Below are 23425 nucleotides of genomic sequence, written 5' to 3'. Positions count from 1 at the left end.
TGATACTTGCTCCCTAGTAGAATCAGAAAAAAATAGGATATAGCAAGGGTATGTGGGTAGAAGATTATAAGGCCATGTTCTGCTCTAAGTTTTATGCCTGTTCCCTTTTATAGTTCCAGGGTACTGACCTCATATATCTATAAAACCTGGTGACTTTTTTCTTTCTTTCTTTTTTTTTTTTTTTGTGGGGTTTAGGTCCAGCAGTGGTTCCACCTCAGTATTATGGTGTTCCGTGGGGGGTGTATCCAGCCAATTTATTTCAACAACAAGCTGCAGCTGCAGCAAACAACACAGCCAATCAGCAAGCAGCATCACAAGCTCAACCTGGACAACAGCAGGTGGGCCTTTCTCCATTAAATATTATCTGAGGATTCTTTGAAATTCTATGAGCTCCTGGTATTTAATATTTTTGTTTTCTCTTTTGTTTCCTCATTGTATAATACCTGGCATATAGTTGATACACAAATATTTATTGCATGGATGTTTTTCCCTAATCAGTATTTCATGAATTTAAAGATTTGGTTGTATTCCATTTTCATTTTGCTATTTGAAATCTCTATCAATTTTTAAATTTTTTTTCTTAAGTATATGCTAATAATGCTCCTGTTAAAATAATTATCCCTTCATTTTTCTTCAGGTATTTAAATTACAATTTTAAATATTAAATATTACTAGGTACTTTATATTTTTAAGCAAGAAAAGATGAAATATTTTTACTAAAGGTAGCTTTAATTTCTTAAAACAGAAAGAAAATATCATGAGAATTTTTTTTTTATTAAAGCCCCTTAAAGAACTATTTTGATTAATGTAAAAACATTATTGATATATATGAATATTATGGCTGTCACATTCATCATATTTATACCAAACAGGCAACTGAATGATAAGTATGGTATTGCCTAGTTGGCAGTTAAATTTTATTTTGAATTTCCTTTAATATAAAGGTCTTAATACTACATTGATGCTCTGTTGAAGCTGTCCTTGTGCCTTAGTCAGTGTACATCTTATCACAGCATTGTTTAATAAATTATTTTTTAATCTATATCTTCTTTGAGCAAACATAAAAATAATACATTACCTTAACAATACACATATCTGTGTTTGATATTTATTTATATGGATGGGTTTACAATGAATGCCCTTTGTCCTGAATTTTTTAAATATTTGTAAAGTTGATTAAGTTTATCATGCTTGTGTGTAATCACTGCAAAAGCGATGTGTTAATAAAGTAGTGAAACTTGACCAGCCTTAAGAGTTTTCACCTTGTTTTGATGTATTATTGTGTTCTTTTTTTTTACACTGAGGCTTTATGTCAAAAAGCAGTTTTTACTCACTTTTATTAAAGCTTCTGAATTCTGAAAACTTAGTTTGATTTGAAGTTTTTGTTCTGCATCACAATCTTATAACAGATATCATACTTAGTTTATTCCCTTAAGCTTCCTGTTTGTTTTCAGCCTTAGAAAATAATTTTAATAAAATCTGAAGTCTTGGGCTGGCCTGTGGCTCACTTGGAAGAGTGCAGTGCTAATAAAATCTGAAGTCTTTAACTAAGATTTTGCCATTCCCTCCACTCCCAAACAAATTTCTTTTTAAAAAAATACTGTCTTGATAAATTAGAGAGCACAAATATTAGAAATAATTTTTACCCAAAGACCTTTTATAATCTCCATGTTACTTTATAGATTGCTCTAGTTGTCAAAATCCAGTGATTGTGTTTTTGATGTTATTTTGTGATTTTTCATGCTAAATCTACGTTTCATTTCATGAAAATATGTTTAAAAACTATCCACAGGCTATTGGTAACAGTACTTCTGATTTTTGGACTTTATAATGGGCTTATTGTGATGTTAGCCCATTATAAGTTGAGGAGCATCTGTATATACAGTTGTCCAAGATAAATTTCTTTATCTATTTTTTATAATACCACTTTTAAAATCGTTTGTCCTTTGTAGGTTCTCCGTGCTGGAGCAGGTCAGCGTCCTCTTACTCCCAATCAGGGTCAGCAAGGGCAGCAAGCAGAATCACTTGCAGCAGCTGCAGCAGCAAATCCAACTTTGGCTTTTGGTCAGGGTCTTGCTACCGGCATGCCAGGTATATAATTGGTTAGTTGTAGAAATTTGAATAGATTTTAAAATGTTAAATGTAGACATACACACTGAACAGTGAGAAAATCAAGAAGTGTGTTCAGAATCTTGCCTACCCTGTAATAAATTATTTAGAACTGAGATGCTGATAGTTGAAATCAATACTGTTTGTGAGATTCAGTGACAGAAATGGCAAATGTGTATCATAGTTCTCAACACAGCCATTTTTTCTTAATCTGTTTATGGTATAAACTATAGCATCTTTCCAGCTGACCCTACCCCGGAATTTTCAATACAGTGCTTCAGGAAGTAAAACCAGCTGGTTAGAGTTGGCATGCAAGACAAAAGCTATTTGTCATTCCTGCCATATAAGAATAGTCATTTAATTAGTTAATATTGAAAAGTTTACAGATAACATTTTTTGCTTTGATCATTGTCCAATCTTGTTTAGCACATTAATAAGCATTTTAAACTTGATATTTATAACTTCATAGCAATAATGTCTATAATATGCCTATGAAAGCCTAATGTATAGAAGATTATAGTATAAAATTTCTGCCCATTGCTGCTGTACAACTTGTAGAAAGGGGCACCAAATATATTTTTTGTGTGTGAAATTGATTTTTTTGTAACTGGATATAAAATCATTACTTTAATGGGCTGGCCCCGTGGCTCACTCGGGAGAGTGTGACGCTGGCAGCGCTGAGGCCGCGGGTTCGGATTCTATATAGGAATGGCCAGTGCACTCACTGGCTGAGCGTGGTGCAGACCACGCCGTGCCAAGGGTTGTGATCCCCTTACCGGTCAAAAAAATATATATGTGTGTATCACTACTTTAATAATAATGGAGGAAGGAAGGTGTTTCTCTTAAGCTAAAAAAGCAGTGCTTGTTTTGTTTTTAAAGTGAAATTTAAAAGCTCTATTTGAATATCAGTAGATAAGGCATCACTTCCCATTCTCTCCACTTCTGAAAACTCACTTTTTCTTTTAACTATGTTATTTTTCACTTTTCGTATATGAGTGGTTACTCCTATGACTATTCGGTTTACTTAACTAATGAAATGTGGGTTCCAGTTTCCATTTAATTGTAAGGTAGTTAAATTTTCTTTCTTTTTTTTTTTTTTTGTGACCGTGCTCAGCCAGTGAGCGAACCAGCCATCCCTATATAGGATCCGAACCCGCCGCTGCGCTCCCAGCGCTGCACTCTCCCAAGTGAGCCACGGGGTCGGCCCGGTAGTTAAATTTTCTATTCAGGTCATTTAGAAAGTGTGTTCAGTGTATTGGAAAAGATTGTAACTTGCATGATTGAAGGTTTCTTTTATGTATTAAATGTTGGTTAAATACTCCTGTATGTTATTTTAAGGGTTTCTATGTCAATTGTATTAATTCTGTTCTCTGGAATTCTAAGGTCTGGGTTTATCATCTTGTCTAGTCCACTGGATAGAGAGAAGATTTTCATAGTGCTGTCCCTGAAGTATAAATTTTGGTAGAGTAGTGTGTTTTGTGATTATTTTCTTTTATACTCCATTCATATGCTCACTTCCTGGAAGCTACCTCCTGAAGCCATTGTTCATTAGAGATGTTAGCAAAAGCAGCCTTTTGAGGGATGGAGTGTGACACTAAAGTTGTAGGCATATGGAAGAAGGGCTTAATGGAAGTGAGCTGGTAGTTTTAGAGAGCCACTAAGACTATTTTGGGTTCTTCTTAGGTTTTAGCTACAGCTAGAAAGGGAAGCAGAGTCATAGAATACAGCAGTCTTTCCTGCCTAACTAGATCCCTAGTGGAACCTGGAATTAAGAGAGTACTTCTGGCCTGTGTGTATATGCTGCTGACAGTGACAGTTCCTGATCTTTCTAGTCTCTTTATGCTGTTCCTATTACTCATTTTTTATAAATGCTTTTGCTCCCCTTCATATTCAGCTCATAGTCTTAATAAAAACGTCATAGTATTTTGCTATTAAATTTCATTAACTTTGGTCTTAGAATTTATATTTATATTCACTTTTCTTTTCGTTGTGTGAGAAAGCTCTGTATTGCTTTCTTTTTTTGTTTCATTTAACAGGGATCTCTAGGCTCATAATTCTAGAAGAAAGCAAGCTCTTATACTATTATTTGTCTAAAAGTGATTATATCTTTGGAATAATAATAAAAATAGGTATAACTTTTAGGGCATGTCTTAAAGCAGATTATTTTACTTAACCTTTTGAGCCATAACATTTAGCTCCTTAGAAATATAAGTGTAAAAACTGGTCTCATAAAATGGACCTTACTAGAATTAGTATTTCTAAGTCTCAGTGACTTGTTAGCTGTTCACATGATTGCCTTGCTCTAAAACTTTCTCTTATCTTGTCTGTACTTCATTCTGCCCAGAACTCTGATGAAATAATTTTCACTTTCTATATCCAAATATACACATAGTTATAAATCTAATGTGCTATTTTAAAAAGCTCACTTGAGAAAATTGATGTTCTTCAAGTCTTATTATACTTTAACTCTTACACTTTCTATCCTTCTTCAGCTTTCATCTATCAGATCCCTGGTTATTGTCCTATATTTAACCTTTCTGCTTGATCCTACATGCTATCTGTTGTTTTTCAGTCTCGTATCTTCATTCTTTCTCTCTCTGCCACCTCCTTCCCTTCAACCACCGTGCTAGTCTGCCTTTTCATCCTAAAAAGCTTTATCTCTACTGCGATCCGTTCATGGACTCAGTGTCAAAATTTACACTGTACACCACACTTCTTTTATGCCCAGCCTCTATGATTCCTTTGTAATAGCTCTAATATTACTTGGCAACAATTGCAAAGTATGACTTCCTCTCCTCCACCCTTATTTTTTTCAGTTCTTTGTTGTATTTCACCCTGTTGACTATCTCCAACTCTCTGAAACTCCTTTCTACTATCACTTCTATTATACTTTACTCTCCTGGCCTTTTCACCTTTCTCGTTGCTATATCAGTCCCCGTTTCCTCTATGTATATCTTTAATTAGAAGACAGTCTGGATTAATGACTACATGCTTTGGAGTCAGATCTGCTGTATTGTTCTACCACTTAGTAGTTATGTGACCTTGGCCAAGATACTTTGAACTTTGGTTTCAATATTGGAAAAATGGAGATACTCTACATTTATTCCCTTAGTAGAGTCTATCTACTTTAATTATTTTAATTTTCATCCATATGAGTTTACACCTGCATCTTGGATTATTTTCCAAATACCTGTAACACATTTCTATTCTACCCTTTTATCAGATATTACCATTTGTACATTCCAGCCATTCCTCCAACTGAAAATGTCAGAAAATGAACTCATCTCTTCCAGATTTGCTTATCGTATTATTTACATACTATTTCAGTTAACTCTACTATCCTCTAGGACTAGAAACTCTTGGCTTCAACTGCAAAGTCATCTTTACTTCTTGGTTTTTTACTATGCTGGACAATCCATAACTTGCCAATTTTTGATCATTGTATGTCATGTTTATTTCCTTTCGTATCTGCTATTCTTGTTCAGTCCCTTATCCTCCCACTAACTCTGTCTTATGCTGATCTCTTTTGTTCATTTTATCTTTTTATTCTCCTTTCAGTTACCTTTCAAAAATACATGTCAGGGGCTGGCTGGTTTGCTCAGTTGGTTAGAGTGTGGCCTTGTAACACCAAGGTCAAAGGTTTGGTTCCCCATACCAGTCAGCTGCCTAAAAATAAAAATTTTTTTAAAATAAATAAATACATGTCAGTTTATACCATTCTGGTTCCTCACACTTTTCATGATCTAGCCCCAAACTACCGTTTTAACCTAATCTGTTAAATCTCTTTGTTAGTCCTATGCTTTAATACACTAGACCACATACTGTTCTCCAAATACACTGTACTTTTATGCCTCTAGCCCTAGCTGATCATGTTTTTCTTTAGCTTAGAGTACGCTTTTATAAATTTTAAACAAAGTTGGTGTGTATAGTTTTGCCTTTTGCTTTTTTAATCTAGCTTTATAAGCATTTTGTGATTAACTTTCCTTCTCATCCTTTAATATGATTTCTTCCACTGATCATTCTTTTCTAGTACTCATGTATTAATAATTACTTTTTTTTCTTCCTTGCATTTCATTTAGCTATTTGTAGTTTATTAGTTCTGCAGTGCTTACTTTAACATGTTTAAAGATGGGAAAAGTCTTAAAATTAAAGTGGAAGGAGTTTTGTTTCTCTCTGAAGGAAAGTTATTAGATCAAGGTCATATCTTACAGTAAGTGGCATCTTATAATTCAGAAAGGCGTGTATTTCCTCCTCTACTAGATTGTACAATTTTTGAGTATGAAGACCATGCCTTTTTTTAATTCCCCATGTCTTATGCCATTTTTCTTTACCTTACCTTCTTCCCTTTCTCTACACCTCATAATGTCACATTTCTCACAAAGTTTCTCAGTAACAAAAAGATAATACAGTGGAAGTTAGAAATGTTTAAACTGAATTATAGTGAAAATGCTCCATAGTTTAAATTTGTGGATTGCAACTGAAACAGAACATGGAAGGAACATATAGCGATGCATACATTAGAAAATAAGAAAGTCTGGAAATTAATGAGCTAAGCATTTGTTTGGAAACTATAAAAAGAAGAGAATAAACTCAAGGAATGTACAAGGAAGCAAATAATAAAGATAGGAGATGATGTGAATGAAATAGCCAGTAAACATACAATAAAACGGATCATTTATCCCCAGATTTCTTTCTTTGAAAAGACTACTAAGGTTGATCAACCTCAGAGAGGCTCATCAAAAAAAGAGACAAAATGAAGGCATAAATAACCAATATCAGGAGAATTAAACAATCATAAGAAGCTATCAGGAATAATCTCATGTTAATAAATTGGAAAATGTAGACTGTATAAATGCATTGTGGTATACTTCACAATAAATAGCTCCATTCTTATAATACTTTAACCAAAAATAGGAGCAATTCTTGACTCTTTTTCTTATATCCCTCATCTAGTCTCAACAAATTCTGCTGGCTCTCACAGTCTAACTACCTTTCTTAAAATAAAAAAATAAAAAATAGAATCTGCCTTTCTACCTCCACCTCTTCTACTCTGACCTGGTCACCATTACATGTCAGTTGCATTAGCTTTCCATCTGGGTTACCATATTTCATCTTGCCCTTCCTTTCTGCCCAATGGAGTCTGTTCTGTACACAGTAGCTAGAATGAAAGAGAAGTTGCATTAACTCACTCCTGTCCTCAGAACTCTAATGGTTTCTTATCTTTTCCGAGTAAATGCCTTGAGCATCCCCCAAAACTGTTGCCATGATCTTTGCTCTTGACTGGTCCACTTTTGCTTTGTCGTTTTGTTTTTGGTGGCTGGCAGGTATGGGGATCCTAAACCCTTTGACTTTGATGTTATGACACCATGCTATAACCAGCTGAGCCAACTGGCCAACCCCAGTTTTGCTTTGATGGACCATTTATACCTCTTGGTACCTATTGCTTTGATTGTGCTTTTTCTTCAGGATCATACTGCTTAAAGGCATGTATTATTTCTTGATACAGTTCATTGAAGAGATAGTGTCAAAGTAGTGTAAAAGTACTATATGGTATTATAGTAGTAGACAAAACAAGTAGTGTCTTGATCCTGCTTGTTTAAAATTACCGGCAAAAGCTGTGCTCTTGTCTACAGCTGATTTGGGTGCAACAGTTTTGGCACCCACCAAGTAGAAAGTTTGCTCAACTTTAATTTTTCAGTCAGAATTGTGTAAGCTGCACCGATTGAGATGTTTATGGTGTTGGTTATCGTTTCTGCTGTTAATTGTTGGCCTTCTTCAGTTAGGGCATGAACAAGATTAATTTTTTCCTTGAAAGTTGATGTGAATGGCTTATGGTGGGCTTCATCTTCAACATCGTCTCATCCCTTCTTAAAACGAGATATCCATTTGTAAACTGCTAATTACTTTGGGGCATTGTCCCCATAAACTTTTAATAAAGCCTCTGATTTCACCATTCTTCCACCCAAGCTTCATCATCAATTTGATGTTTGTTCTTGTTTCAGTTTTAGCAGAGCTCATGTTCTTCTGATAAGAGCTGGTACTCTTTAAACTGATGTCTTATTCTTCTTAGGGCCTAAAACTAGATCCTCTTCAGACATGTTGTAACAAGTTAGTATGAATTTATTTTGGTGCAAAAAAATTTTGAAACTCTTGCATAGTTTTGTCACAATATGCATTTTCTGTGAACTTTTTGAAGACTCCTCATATTTTCTGTTTGTCTCTATCTGCAGTAGAAATAACTTCCTTGAGAATAAAGATATTTCTCTTTATGGTTTCATGCTGTATCTCAGTACTGAAAATAGTGCCTGGCATATGGTAGCTACTTGATGAATATTTGTCAGATGGATGAATGCATGAAAAATTAAGTAGGGAATGGGAGAGGAAAAGAAAAGCATTCTGTGGCAAGGAAACAGAATAAACCAAAGCCCTGTGGGAAGAGGAAGCATGGTGCCTTTGAGGAGTTTGAAAGCTCTTTTTTCCTAGAGTGTAAAAGGTATGAGAGTGCCACGTGAAACTGGAAAGATGGTCAAGGGCCAACCAGATCATGTTGTGGGCCATATTCAGGACTTTGCTTTTCATTTTAAACCCTTTGGAAGGTTTTGAGCAGAGGTATGGTATTAGATTGGATATTAAAAGATCACTCTGGAGATTAGGTTATAGAAGGCAGGGTCTTCTATAGATCTAATTGGACGAGATAGTGGCATTGAAGAGAATGAATGGATTTGAAAAAGATTTAGACAGTAAATTGAACAGGTGTTGGGATGAATTGACTGGGCTAATTCTTTTTTTTTTTTTTTTTTTTTTTTTGTCTTTTTTGTGACCGGCACTCAGCCAGTGAGTGCACCGGTCATTCCTATATAGGATCTGAACCCGCAGCGGGAGCGTTGCTGCTCTCCCGAGTGCGCCACGGGCTCGGCCCTTGGGCTGATTCTTTTTGAGAATTTTTGTCTGCTGTTTACTTAAGAAGCACTAAGTACTATTTGATTTTTCAATAAAATGTTTGCAGCCAAATGTCCAAATGGATTAACTTTTATTTTTTAATTTAAATTTAGATGTTATGTAGACAATAATGCTTTTGACCCAAGAGTATTTTCTTTGTGTCTCGGGTTTAAAGACTAGACCATATGCACCAGTTATAACTGTTGACTAGCATCTGCAGTTTGAGATTTACTGGTAATGTGGATGTTTCACTAGCAGTGTCCTTACTCTTGGTCAGAATTACTGTATTTAGTTAAATTCAACCTTTGTATACAAAAGTTGTCAGTCTTGATGGTAAAGTATTTATCCCAGCACAGTTTATTATACTTGAACTTAATTTAGCCTACCATGTTTGAAAGCAATAAAATTTTCATGTTGCTTTATGACTATAATTTTACCATGATTTTTGCTTCTGCGTAATCTTAAAATAAAACTTAAAAATTGATGTTAGGATATATTTTAATTTATTCTATGTTTTAAAAAACTTTTAAGACTATTAGAAGTTGCCACTACATTTTTGCAGTTGATATGTCAGTCTGTTGGGCCCAAGTCCTTGTCAGTGTATAAGGCAGCCTTTCTCAGCCTGAGTTCCAGAAGATAATTAATTGCCTTATTGCTTTAAAGTACCCACAGTATATACAAATGCTCCTCGACTTTCGATGGGATTATGTCACAATAAACTCATCGTAAGTTAAAAATATCCTAAATCAAAAACGGATTTGGTACACCTAACCTGCTGAACATCATAGCTTAGTCTGGCCAACCTTAAACATGATCAGAATACTTACCTTAGCCTGCAGTTGGATAAAATCATTGTACTATGAAGTCTATTTTATAATGAAGTGTTGAATATCTCATGTAATTTATTGAATACTGTACTAAAAGTGAAAAACAATGGTTGTATCGGTACTCGAAGTATGGTTTCTACTGAATGCATACCTCTTTTGCACCATCATAAAGTCAAAAAATCCTAAGTCCAAACCATCCTAAGTCGGGGACCATCCTGTAGTTAACTTCTCTCCTATTCCTCTAAAGTGGTACTTGTTAATGTACCATTTTGGGGAGAATTGACACAGTAGTTACTTAAATCATTTTCTGTGTTCTTTGGTTCATACCAGAAATCCCCATTGAGAAAGGCTGCTAAGAGGTGAACTTCACTGTCCTGTAGTTCTGAATAAAGTAAATTGTTACCTGCCTTGTGCTCAAGGCTACAATAAAACTAATGCCTACATGATTTTTACTGAAACTTTAGCTTGAGAACCTTTACTAATAGACTGTTATGATTTTAAGGTATCCAGATCATGATTTAAGTTTTTAAAGGGATGATTACAAGTGAAAATCTAGGGCAGTGCTGGTAATGAGGCACTTGGTTTGGAACTTGGTAGTAAACATTTCTTACAGTGTTCTACCTTACTTATTTGAGTTTCTCTAACCATTCTCCTCTTAGGACTGACTAAATGGTGATATTTTTCTAATGTCAGCCCTTGATAGCCTATAGTTTCTGTTTTAAGGAAAGTACCTCTTCGTTTTGTGATCCATAAGTGAAAGGCATCTCTGTTAAAATTTAGAGAAAAAATGTTTAACTACATTCTATTACTTTTCATATATTTAGTAAAACCTTCTCTAATGTGTTGCTTTTCATGTGGTAAATATTTAAGGGCTTTATATTAACAGTATAAAATTGCTGTGTTTTCTGGTTGACAAAAATACAAATGCAGGGGAAGATAAAAATGCATGTTTTCTGTAATAAGTATTTTTATTAGTAAACATTTGTTTTAATGTTATCTAGGCTATCAAGTACTAGCTCCAACTGCCTATTATGATCAGACTGGTGCCTTAGTCGTTGGCCCTGGAGCAAGAACTGGCCTTGGAGCTCCAGTTCGATTAATGGCTCCAACACCTGTTTTAATTAGTTCAGCAGCAGCGCAAGCTGGTAAGTGTAACTGACATCTTAAGGGATGGTATTTTCTGGTGGTGGTTGAGATATTTAAAAAATATCGAATAGTTTTCTGGGTAGTTTTAAAGAGTATCTGAAATTTATTTTACAGCAGCAGCAGCAGCAGCTGGAGGAACTGCAAATAGTCTTACAGGCAGCACAAATGGTCTGTTTCGGCCAATTGGCACTCAGCCACCACAGCAGCAGCAGCAACAGCAGCCAAGCACTAATCTGCAGTCTAATTCATTTTATGGGAGCAGTTCTTTGAGTAATAGCTCCCAGAGCAGTTCTTTATTTTCTCATGGACCTGGTCAACCTGGAAGTGCATCTCTTGGCTTTGGAAGTGGTAGCTCTTTGGGTGCTGCTATAGGCTCAGCCCTCAGTGGATTTGGTTCATCAGGTAAGTTTGTTTTTAAGATGAGTGTACTCTGGTAAGTGGACATGAGGTATATGTATGTTTTTAATATTAAAATAAGCAACAATAGCATATAGTATAGGAAGAACAGAGATAAAGTGTTGGATTATTGGTTTAAAATATCTCCTGCAAATCTTCTAAACATTTGTAAATGTTTAACTCATATCAAGTAGCCCATATTTACTCAAATATAAAATGTTTCCTTTTTCCCCTGTCTTTGAGTTTATTACCATAATTTTTGTTTTAGTGAGGTTTGTTTGGATCAATACATTGTGTGCTAATTACTAGCTCTTCCTTATTCTATGCAAAATATCTTTGAGGAGGTAAATATTTTGCCATTTTTGGTGTTTTAAAATAATAATCATGTGCTTATGAGATAGTTTATTCTTATTAAATGCTAGTGGTTTGTTAGGGTTTTCTTCATTTGGTGTAATATGTAATTAGATTATAATGAAATAATCTAAACAGAAACCCCTAAGAAACTACCAGTATGCTTATCTTTATTTTAGATTAAATAAGTTAGCTTTTGTCACTAAAAATCCATTTAAAAGAATGTTTATTCACGTCTTAGCTTTATATAAAACTTAAGAAATCAGAATTTTAAGTAGTTTCACAAAATAAGTAATTTTCCCACACAAACTAGTGTCTAGATTTTATGACCAAAGAAGTACTAAGTGAAATCAGAAGAGGCCCACATTAGCTCCATATTGACACACCTTGTATATTCTCTGAAGTTTTCAGAGTATTCAGGAAATGTTAGGAAAAAACAGCTTACCCTAGTTCTATTGGTATAATTGGTATAATTCTATTGGTATAATTTCTTCATGAGGGCAAGGTTATTTATTTGGACCTCAAAAGATTTTTTGTTTCTGTAACATAACGTCCTAGAATCCTAAATATGTGCTTCTCATCTATTTTCCCACCACATCAAATTATATTATTTTCTGGTGGGGAAAATGGCAAAACTTAACATATGCCAGTCATTATTAATGATGCTTGCCAGTTTTCTAAGGAAGTGTCTTCAGAACTTTTACCATGTCATATTTATAGGGGAGATAGTCTCGAATAGCTATAAACTTTCTAATGCAGAATACTTTTTTGTTATAATGAAGTACAGTAAGGAAATACCACACTTGCCTAATACAAAATTATCTGAAGAATGGATACAAGAACTTCAGAGGGAAAATTATGAACATGGAAACTGTTTAATCTTTTAACTTTCCTATTTTTTTTTTTTGTTCCTTTTGGAGTTTAGTATTTTTATGCCCAGCTCACACATTCTCATAGGATTCATTTTTTGTTTCTAACACAATAGGGACAAATATTTCTCCCCAAACAATCCTAAATATGCTGAAAAAAACTGAACAAATATAACTTAAAAAACAAACTTTGTGGAAATAACTAGTTTCTAAACTAAAGATTGTAGACCCTAAATAATACAGGAAAAATAGAGCTTTGATAAAAACCCCATGTTCCCTTTCCTAATGTCTAACATGTCACTAATGGTCTGGTATAGATTTGTAGGCCCCTTATTAACTCAATTCTTCATCCAAATTCCCATTTGTCTCAGTTAAGACTGTTTCCCCTACATTCAGGAACTGGTTGGCATGAACCTTTTGTTCCCTACAGATGTTTCTTTCCTAGTTTATCTTTATGCCTCCCTTATTTATAAGCATCGCTTACTCAATTCTGATTTCCATGCTGGGAAAGGTTCATTTTACCTTGCTTTAGAGGGCATTAGTAATTGCCACTCCTGAGTGCCAGTGAATAGTCTTCACTTCCCTCTTCTTGGGTATTTTGTGAGAGTTCATTCAAGTGCTCTTACAAGTCTACCTATTGCCATTTCACATTATGGCAATTACATACTTATATGAAATCTAAAATAGAATATGGTTGTGTGCACATTTGCATATACACCATTAACATATATTTAGTCATTCTCTTACCTATGTGATGAAATTATTCATGTTTAACAATGTTTAATACCCCCTAGTTTATAATATAGTTGGCCAGGAAGCTTAGCCATTGTAACATAGTAATTAAATCGTTCTTCCTATGACCTATTACTTTTAAAGTACTATGATAATTAAAAGTTTGTAATTTAACATGTTAAACACAGTTGATAAATGATTAGCGGCTTCATTGTCTGTCTAGCCTGTTAGATATTTTAGGTGCACTTTGTTTCATATTTCATAGTCATACTGTTGCAGATAATTTAGGCATATAGTAAAACCTAAAGAGCCAGCTTCTTTATATTTAAAGTAATTTCTGGATTATTTTTAAATGTTCGGCTTGGCTTTTCCTATTTGGAAGAAAATAATTTTGCATGTATCAAAACTTTTCTTTGGTTATTTGCAAGGGGAATGGTAATTTTGCTGCTCTCATTTAAGAGCTGTTGTCTTTTTCCTTGTCAGTTAAATTGTTTTCTGAAATAAATAGGAATTTAAAATATAGCCGTGTTTTAGAAAAATCACTTTGACAGTGTCCTTTTAAATTAGCATAGTTAATGTAGCATATGTTGACAATTTTGCCAAAACCAACTCAAGAAGAACTGTTTATTACATTAATGTTCATATTTGTTTTAGCTATTAAAATGTGCATAGCTACCTAGGATTTTTGTATTATTTGCTATCTTAAAATATGAAATTTGCAATAAGACATATGATCAGTCTTTCAGAAACTGCATTAACTGGTATAAAAGGTTGAATTAGCCGTATAATCTTTTGCCTAATATGGTAGCATGAGCCTGTTTTTTGTTTTCTTTATAGAATTTTGAATTTGGCAAAAACCTATATAATTTTCCTATTTGTATTATAAGCTTAACTTGGTCTACCAGATGTCATGTGCTCAGCTTAATTTTTTTTCTTTAGTCTGTACCCTGTATTACCTACTTACGTATGACTTATGATTAGAAAACCAAGATTTAATAGAAACTTTAAAATTTCTTGAAAACAGTTGCCATATTGGTCCGAATATAGAGTTCGTCCTTAAAAAATTTATTTAACAGGTTAAGAAATGTAACATGAAGTTTTCTTAGCTATAAAAGGCATTGAATTAAAAGATGCTAATGCTTAGAAATAGGAAGGAAGCGTACTTGAAAATATGGGCTCTGAGACTTGAGAATCAGGAGTTTTGGATGGCCCTTTTAGACACATGGTAAAGAATTTGATTATCCACATATATGATGATTAACAGTCAGATCTCGTTTGCCCATCTGAGCATGCATAGCTCACTGGAGGCCTATATGGATAGTGTGATTCTACTATTCTTTTATGATTTTGTGGAATATAAAAAGGAAAAAATAATTAGAAGTCTAATAGTTGAATTTGGGATTAAGTAAAAAGAATTTGGTATGTAGTACAATAAGGGATGTGAGATAATATAAATTGTTTATTATCTAAGACAAAAAAAAAGCTGATCAATCTTTACTTGAGTAAGGGACTCAGGAGGCCAGTTAATGGAATCTTAGGAATTGGAAAGTCCTGAGGGGTAAGTGAAAGCATGTCTTTGGTATGATGACAATAATGAGAGCTATTAATTCTCTAAAAGAAAGTTTAGTATTTTCATATATATTTTATAATCTAGTTGTTGGAGAATAAGAGAGAACGTATAGTGTGAAAAATACTGAGGTGTTAGCTATATGAAAAATAACTGACTAATATTCGGGCCAATATGGACTTAAAGGGCTCTGGCCAATATAGACTTACAGGGCTATGTTTTGAACGTGATTAGAAGCCAAATCAAATGTGAATGGTGAAGGAAATGTACTAATACTCTATTTATTAGTATAATCTTTTCTTGGCATTGAGTTGAAGTCTGAGGACCAGGTTCCAGAGAATAGGATACTACCAAAATTTAACCTTGTTGGAATCTAATCTCTAGCATGTCCTAAAGCAGACAACTTGGAGTTACAGGGTTTATAAATCATACCAGGGTATTAAAGCACAGTAATCATATGGTCAGTGGTAAATATGTGTGAAATGAAACATATGACTGCTCTGCTAAGTATTTGGTTACTTTATTGGGGTGCATTTATACCCTTTTATGATTAATAAGTTAGTATATATAGTTATCACAGTAATTATCTTCTCTATAATGTTTCTAAAAATAATTATTGTGATCACTTGTTATTTCCCAGCAAGAGTTGGGGATAGGTTTCATTCAGTTAACACTGTATGTAATTAGGGTTTTTTTTATTTCTTCTTCAGTTGGCAGTTCTGCAAGTAGTAGTGCCACAAGGAGAGAGTCTCTATCTACTAGCTCTGACTTGTACAAAAGATCTAGTAGCAGCCTAGCACCCATAGGGCAACCATTTTACAATAGTCTGGGATTTTCCTCCTCTCCAAGTCCAATAGGCATGCCTCTGCCAAGCCAAACTCCAGGACATTCACTTACGCCACCGCCATCACTTTCATCACATGGATCCTCATCCAGTTTGCATTTAGGTAAAAAACAACCCAAAACCCTTTTTATTTGTATGTATACATGTATGTGTGTTTGTGTGTGTGTTTATAATATATGTAAAATATTTAATGTTGGATAAAACATGCCAAATTGCTTTTGCTTTTAGATATTAGCCTTTTGAAAAAGCTCTACTTTCCTGAAAATTCAAAGTGAGGGTCTAATGTACAGTAAGGTAAAGACCCCCTATCGTATCTTACTATTATTATTATTATTATTAGTTTTTATGAAATACAATGGTGTGTTTTCCTTGTCTGTGCCTTTGATTTGTGTGTTTTAGTGCATCTGAAAAGTCAACTATGCATGATAGTGAAAGAGAAATTTCACTATCAAAAGTTTTGCACACCATACGAAAAATATTAGTCATACAGTTACTGAATATAAATAATTTAGTTTAGTACAATGGTTTTTGCTTTGGCCTTTGAATGCCTGGCCATTTTATCAAAAAGTTATATTAGGAGATATGAATTTTGTATGTTTGTGAGTTAGAGAAGCTTCTGGGCTTGGGCCAAATACTTCTCTTTCTTTTGAATATGTTAAGGAAGGAAATGTTTTAGGCTTTTTGAACCCCTGAACTTGGAACATTTAAAACTTTTGTTTATATCTGTATATTACAATTATCCCCACCCAAAGATTACTAAGTTGATATCTTTTTTTCCTCTCCAGGAAATATTTACCCATATAGATAACAGTATATTTTGAAGGGTTTTTGGACATCGGAGACTATGTCTGTCCCTTTTTTGTCAAATAAATTATTTCATTAAAGTTAGATTTTGAATTTTTGTAGTCCTAGTTACCTCAAGTAAAACTGAGGGATTCTATTGCTGACTTTATGTGCATAAAGATATTTAAATCAGCTTGTGATTTTAAGTAATGTTGCTATTGTAAGCAAATATACTGTGATTATGTTTGACCCCTAATCATATGGATGTAGCTATTTTTTTCTAAAGCTTATTAATACTGTAAATGTTCACGTAACAAAGGTATCTGTTGCAGTAATCATCACTTAGGTTTATGTTATTGCACGGTGGGCTAGATTTCTTTTTTAAAGACTCTGACCCTTTACCCCAAATTCTGGGCCTTTGCTCTTTTGGGGATATTTGCTCTTTGGTGGATATTGAGTATATACAACCAATTAATTTATTCAGATGGGGTCCTAAGATCTGCTTTGCAGCACTATTAGGGTAGACTTACCAGTTTTTATCCTAATACCTTCCTTCATTTATCATCTGTTCTTAGTCACAGGAGCTGCTCAGTTCCTGATTTTTATTGTTACTTGTTAGACAACTCCCACCCATAAGACATGCCTTTGAAATGGACTCAAAAATTTGGAATATAACAAACCTAAGAATAGACCTATTATAATAGTTTTGTGTTTTATTGTTAAGATTATATCTGTCATGTCCTGTCATCTTTTCATAGGTAAGTTTTAGATCAGATTCCTGTTCAACTGTTATTGCTTTTGTTGTGCTTTAGAGCCTGTATAAATGGCATTAATTATTGTTTTTACTTAGCTTGCTTAGAAATTGGATATAAATGACTTTTTAGATGTCTCTACAATTAAACAAATCTACATATGTACTTCCATACTTTTCTTTAGACTGTAAAGAATCCAGCCCAATAGATGCTTAAGGAAAGAATTGTAGTCAATTATGGGAAATAATCACCACTCAAGCCAGCAGTTCTGCATTAATTTTGTGTAGCCATAGTTAAACTCCTTAGTTCAGCCTCAGCTTGAAATCCAATATTTAATATGCCTCTGATTGGAATTAATAATTATCTATATTATTCTCTCTTGTAATCCCCCACTTTCCCTTATCATTAGTTGTAGTATGACTGGCAACATTGATAACAATGAATAGATCCCTGCTGGGTTGAAAATAACTCAGTAGATTTCATAAATTTGCTCTTTGCATACTGTTCATGAAAATAATTTCTCCTGCACTTTCCTGTGACTGAATCATGGTACAAGTTTTTCATATTCTCTGGTCTAAAAGAAAAATATTTTAAATTATATTTCCTTGAAGCAGATTTCTTCATGAATCAAGTCTCAAGGCTTCTGATGTATAAAATACCTCTGAAAATGAAATCTGCATATTCCTTTTTAAAAATAATTATACCAGGTTCGCATATTGAAAGTACAAAATCATAAGATAGAGATAAGTTCTCTTGTCTCACTAGAATTAGTTGGAATTAATTTCAGGTTATTTTCTTGTGAGATTTAATTTTGACATGAATGTTATGAGCATTATTATCAATAGGCCCTGAAATCTGTCTGCGTTCTCATCATATTCAATAAAACATATTAATTTTTTTAAAACCAGCTTTCCCTTTGCTTGTGCTAGTTGAGATTCACAGAAAACAGAGCAACATTCTCTGTTGGCTTTCCAAAAAATGATGTTTCATGTTTTTAAACAGTTGGCATTTAATCATGCATTCCCATCGTATTCAGTAAAATATATTAATTTTTTTAAAGCCAGCTTTCCCTTTGCTGTGCTAGTTATTTGAGATTCACAGAAAATGGAGCAACATTCTCTGTTGGCTTTCCCAAAAATGTTTCATGTTTTTAAACAGTTGGCATTTAATCATATATAGAAGAATAAGTATTTCAGTTTATTGGTTTTGAATGTTCATTTTTTATAAAAATGTCAAACCTTTTTGTTCACATCTGCAACCCTTCTTTTAATATATTGGAGTTAAAAGCATGAAAAAATAATTTTATTATTCTGCTTTCCAGTATGTAATATATATGAGATTCCTTTTTTAAAAATGGTCATAACCTCATTATCACACCTTTTAAAATTAGTGATTTCTCATTAACTCTAGTTTCCCTGATTAGTTGTCTTTTTACAGTTGTTTTCTTTGAATCAGAGTCCAAATAAGGTCCACACATTACATTTATTTGATGTCTTTTAATCTGTAATTGTTCTTCATCTTTTTTTCCTGTCCATTTATTTGTTGAAGAAACTTTGTCCTGTTGAATTTCTCACATTCTTGATTTTGCCTATTGCTTCCCTGTGGTGATGTTTAGCATGTTCCTATTAACTCTGTATTTCCTTTAAACTAGAATTAGATCTAGGGGCTTGGTCACATGGTTGGTGGGTTGATTAGTTTATTTTGGCAGGATATGGTTCTGTGTACTTTGTGTTGCACCATATCAGGAGACACATGTCTGGTTGTCTCCATCGTGAGATTGCCAGTCTGAGCCACCTAATGGTTGTACTAGCCTTTGATCATTGCCTAAATATTTCTTCAGAGGTTGCAAAATGATGATACTCTAATTCTGTCATTCTTTCTGCATTTATTATGTAGAACTTTTCTGTAAAGAACTTTTCCTCATCAATTGAGAGATTGATTACCCTGAAAGACAGTTCATATAGGAGTCAGTATAATGCTTGGTTCTTTTCCTTTATTTTCTATCTTTCAGAACAATGAGTTGATGCCTTAGCAACCTCTAAAAGGTGACTCATGGGTGTTTTCCTCATTTTTATCTGTAAATTGATGGTTTGGGGGATAATTGGTATGTTTTAACCTACTGCAGCCCGAGAAACATCAATTTTTTAGGATTTTTTTGGCAGCTGGCAGTACAGAGACATCAATTTTATACATATTTTTAATTGAAAATTATATTATCTTTGGCCATTTGGAGCCCCTGATTGGCTCCCGTGTTGACTACAACTTTTTTAAAGGTGCACTTAAATTATTGGAGGGCAGAGAAAGAAGTGGAAAGGAATAAAGAGAAGAACTTTAAGATTATAGTTTTTATCCTGAGATAGAAAGAACAGTATAAAATTCTAAGCTTCAGGTACAGCACTGAATGTTAAGTGAAGTATTTTCACTTGTATTGTTCTATAGAGATGGGGGTGGAGAGATCTTTTACCTACAATTGTTTCATTAATCATTCTCTCTGATAGAAGTCAGCATCTTATTTTGAGATAATTGACTCCTTGTGAAGAACATTAAACATTTTCAGCATTATTTTATTTTTCTGCCTGGAGCTAGCCAGCTGGTTCCTTCCTTATTTCCTTTCTTTTTCTTCTTATAATAAACTTTTAAAATATGTTGGTAATTTCTGATTTACTCTAATCTTTATCCTCATAGTAATTAGATTGATATGGAACTTCTTAGGTATAAAGCAGCATTCTGTATTTTTGTTATTTACTTAGGTTTTGACAGATTAATGGCTTTCTTGCACCTCTTCATTTTTGAACTGGCTTATTTTGTTCTTAAAGAAAAGGTACTAAAAATTGCAATGTAAGCTTTGAACTCAGTGAAATTAGTTTATTGAAAAGTGGCTTTCCGTTCTGAATATTCATTAATGTCATGTATTTAGAGTTAATGGGAGTGCTTTAGTTTGCTATGGAATAGAAAATTATATAACCTGTCTTTTCTCCCAGCCACAGAAATTTTATATTATAAATAGGATAACACTAGCTTTTAGGATCATTTTTCCGGTTAAGTAGCTGTTACCTGTTAAAATTGCTGGCCTTTGGCAGATTTAGTCAGCTGCTTCTCTTACAGTGAAATGTTTAAGAATTAAAACAAGTATGGCCAAGTTGGTTGTAAGCCTACATTCCGTTTTTCTGAGTTTCATATATGGTCGTTAATATTGCATATTTAAATTTGACAGGGGGGCTTATGGGATAAGAGGTAGGAAATTGAAAGTCTGATCTCTTTTTGTATATGTTTTAAAATGCTTTTTTCCCTTCATGCATATTTAACAGATTGGAGCTTTTTCTTTTTTTAATTTTACATACCTTAATTCTGTATATTGTTTACTGTCATTTTATAGTTTTTCTTTTTTCTTCATTGGCTCTACCTCTTCTTCACATTTGCATTTCATCTTTAGTACGTACTCAGTGTTTTCCATCTTTTAATTTTACTGAGCTAGCAAGTAAGTCTTCTTATGCCTTAAGTCCTAACTTTCCTGTTTCACACAACATGGAAAAGTTTAATGTTTTAACTTACCGTTTATATCTCTTGTTTGGGATTTTATATTTTATAACATCTGAGGTACATGTTCATATAACTTTTTTACTTTAATTATATGTGTCTATTCAAAAATGTGATACTTAAGTATAGGTTTATGTTAAAAACTCATGTTTGACTTTTTAAAAATAATTTGTAGTTATTACTAAGAGCTGGTAGAGATTTTTTAAAAATTATTTTAATCTACCAAGAATTCACCTGGGATTTACATAATTGCATTATGCTGATAATGTACACTAAGGATCAAAAAGTAGCTCTTAAAATAGAAACAGACATGCTTCATGAGAGATTTACAACTTTAGCCAAATAACTTTTAAAAATCAAAACAGCATGTGTCTCATGGGATGGTGTTGAAAATTGAATCTTGTATGTAAAGGGTATTTTCATCTGAGACTGTTTTCTTGTGACATACCTGGGAATAAATTGAACAGAAGGGCAAGATCTTTGCTTTGTAAAACACTGACAGAGATCAAAGAAGACTTTAAATAAATGGAAGAACATACCATATTTATGGGTTGAAAAACTCAGTATTATAAAGGTACAAACTTTTCTATAGTTGGTCTATTGACTTAGCACTATATCAATAAAAATTCTTCAGGTTTTTAAAAGAAATTGACAAGCTGATTTTTAAAAATGTAAATGGAAAAGCAGAACCAAGAATAGTCAAGAGAATCTTGAAGAACAAAGTTAGGGAACTTAATATGGCCAGATACCAAAGCTTCTAAAGCTGTAGTAACTAAAATTGTAGTATTGGTACAAGGGTAGATAAACAGACCAGTAGAACAGAATAGAGGATCCAGAAATAGACCTGCTCATGTAGTTACCTGATTCTCATTTGTGACCAAGGTGCCACTCTAGTGTATATGTAAAGGGTGGTCTTTTCAGTAAGTTGGGCTAGAGCAATTGAATATCCAAATGAGGAGAAATGAAATTTGATTCCTGTTTTACATTACACTATACACACACACACACACACACACATTTTATTCTCAAAGAAATTAAGTGGATTTATAGCCATAAAGTTAGTAAGAGGCAGGACAAAAATTGTGAGCCCAGGATCTTATCTGGATTATTCCAGATGTCATACTGTTTCTCAAAGGATGCTTTTAGTTCTGTGTAATATCTATCCAAATAAATTAAAAGGCTCTTGTTCCCTAAGTTTAGAATCTCTGTGAATTTTTCTTAAAATTATAATAAAATATAATTAAATCTGTTATGGCTTGGTGGAAAAAGTGAGTTGGAATGTCAGTGTATTGGTATCTTTGTGGTTTTAATTCAGCTTAAATTCTTTTTTACCTCAGGGTTTCTTAAATATTTTATTAGTAATTTTCAAAATAAAACTGTTCAGATAAGGATCTTCTTTATATATTTTAAAATATTTTAAATACAATATAAATAGCAAGTTTTGTTTATAATTACTGATCTAATGTTTATGTTTATCTTTTATATCAGCCTTTATTTTAGAATTTTTATGTGTAATCAGAATTTTTACTGATTAATTTATTAGACCAATATTGAATTACCTACTTGCCAGACTCTGCCCAGCTGAGGGAAAAAAACCCACCATTGTTTTCCACCGTCATCGTGTTTGTAGTTTTGTGGTAAATACAAAAACAGCAGTTACAATATAATGTTTGCAGTGCTATTGCCTTACTACATTTTATTTAGTAATTCCATTCTACATAAACATAGCAATTCTCTCCATTGGAATTATCTTGCCTTTATTGTTTTTTGAACCAAATTTATCACAGACTGGGTTATGTTAGAGTTGCTTCTAGTTTTATTTCCCCCCTAGATTAGAAAAAAGAAAAGCCCAGAACTTTCTCTACAATTTTAAGAGTATTCAGATTTCAATAAATGTTTTTGTAGTTGAATTTGAGTGGTTTTGTTTCTTTGTGTTTTATTCATAAATACATTCTTGATCAAGAACACTGACTACTTCTTTTTTTAAGAAAATATTTTATATCCTATGTAGACTTTAACCTTAAAGCACTATTTGGCTGTTCCCAATCAGTGTTTTCTGTTCATCATGTCAGGACCATACTCTAGAATACTGCACCACAAAAATTAAGTATTATGACAGTCAGTTGTGGGGTTTTTGTTTTTGTGTGCTTGTGTGTATTTTTTTTTTCCCACGGTTTTTCTGGATTAAGTACACCTTTCATAGCACCTTCCCAGTTCAGCCCTCTTCTCACCACCATAACAACCCCCTCAAGAGAGAAAATAAATGTGCCTGTAATATTTGTTTGGGATCCGAATTATTCTCCCCAGTATTTATAATTTATGAAGCAAATCTTAAGATTGTATAAATCCTTCTTAGTAATCATGGTTTAAGAGAAAAATCCCAGCTCCTACAATTTTTCTTCAGCCCAATCAGGAAAGGCAGCTGGCCATGAAATCTCAGTAGGAATATTCAGAAGGAAATACAGATATACCTTGATGGTTTATTATCTATCACCAAAAGTATTAACCAAAGAAGAGTATTTAATTCAAATCTGAAAGGGTGATTTGAAATATGCAGGAAAGTATTTTTGCCC

At 33.4% G+C, this 23425-nt stretch overlaps 1 protein-coding gene across 6 annotated transcripts in view; it reads left to right on the top strand.

Annotated features, from left to right (window-relative positions):
• PUM2 (pumilio RNA binding family member 2) overlaps positions 1 to 23425 on the top strand; it is an 83544-nt gene that overhangs the window by 41847 nt on the left and 18272 nt on the right. For 4 of the 6 annotated variants that reach the window (XM_063077701.1, XM_063077699.1, XM_063077700.1 and 1 more), the window contains 5 exons: positions 196 to 338; positions 1953 to 2091; positions 10877 to 11020; positions 11136 to 11423; positions 15647 to 15883. In XM_063077701.1, coding sequence (XP_062933771.1) covers positions 196 to 338; positions 1953 to 2091; positions 10877 to 11020; positions 11136 to 11423; positions 15647 to 15883 — 951 coding nt within the window. The remainder of the gene's footprint in view (positions 1 to 195; positions 339 to 1952; positions 2092 to 10876; positions 11021 to 11135; positions 11424 to 15646; positions 15884 to 23425) is intronic. The other 2 variants (XM_063077703.1, XM_063077702.1) reach the window with 1 other exon arrangement.

This window comes from Cynocephalus volans, chromosome 14 (genome assembly GCF_027409185.1).
Source record: "Cynocephalus volans isolate mCynVol1 chromosome 14, mCynVol1.pri, whole genome shotgun sequence".
Taxonomy (NCBI): domain Eukaryota; kingdom Metazoa; phylum Chordata; class Mammalia; order Dermoptera; family Cynocephalidae; genus Cynocephalus; species Cynocephalus volans.
Note: the sequence above shows the minus strand (reverse complement) of the source record. Positions and strands in the feature narration are given on the sequence as shown.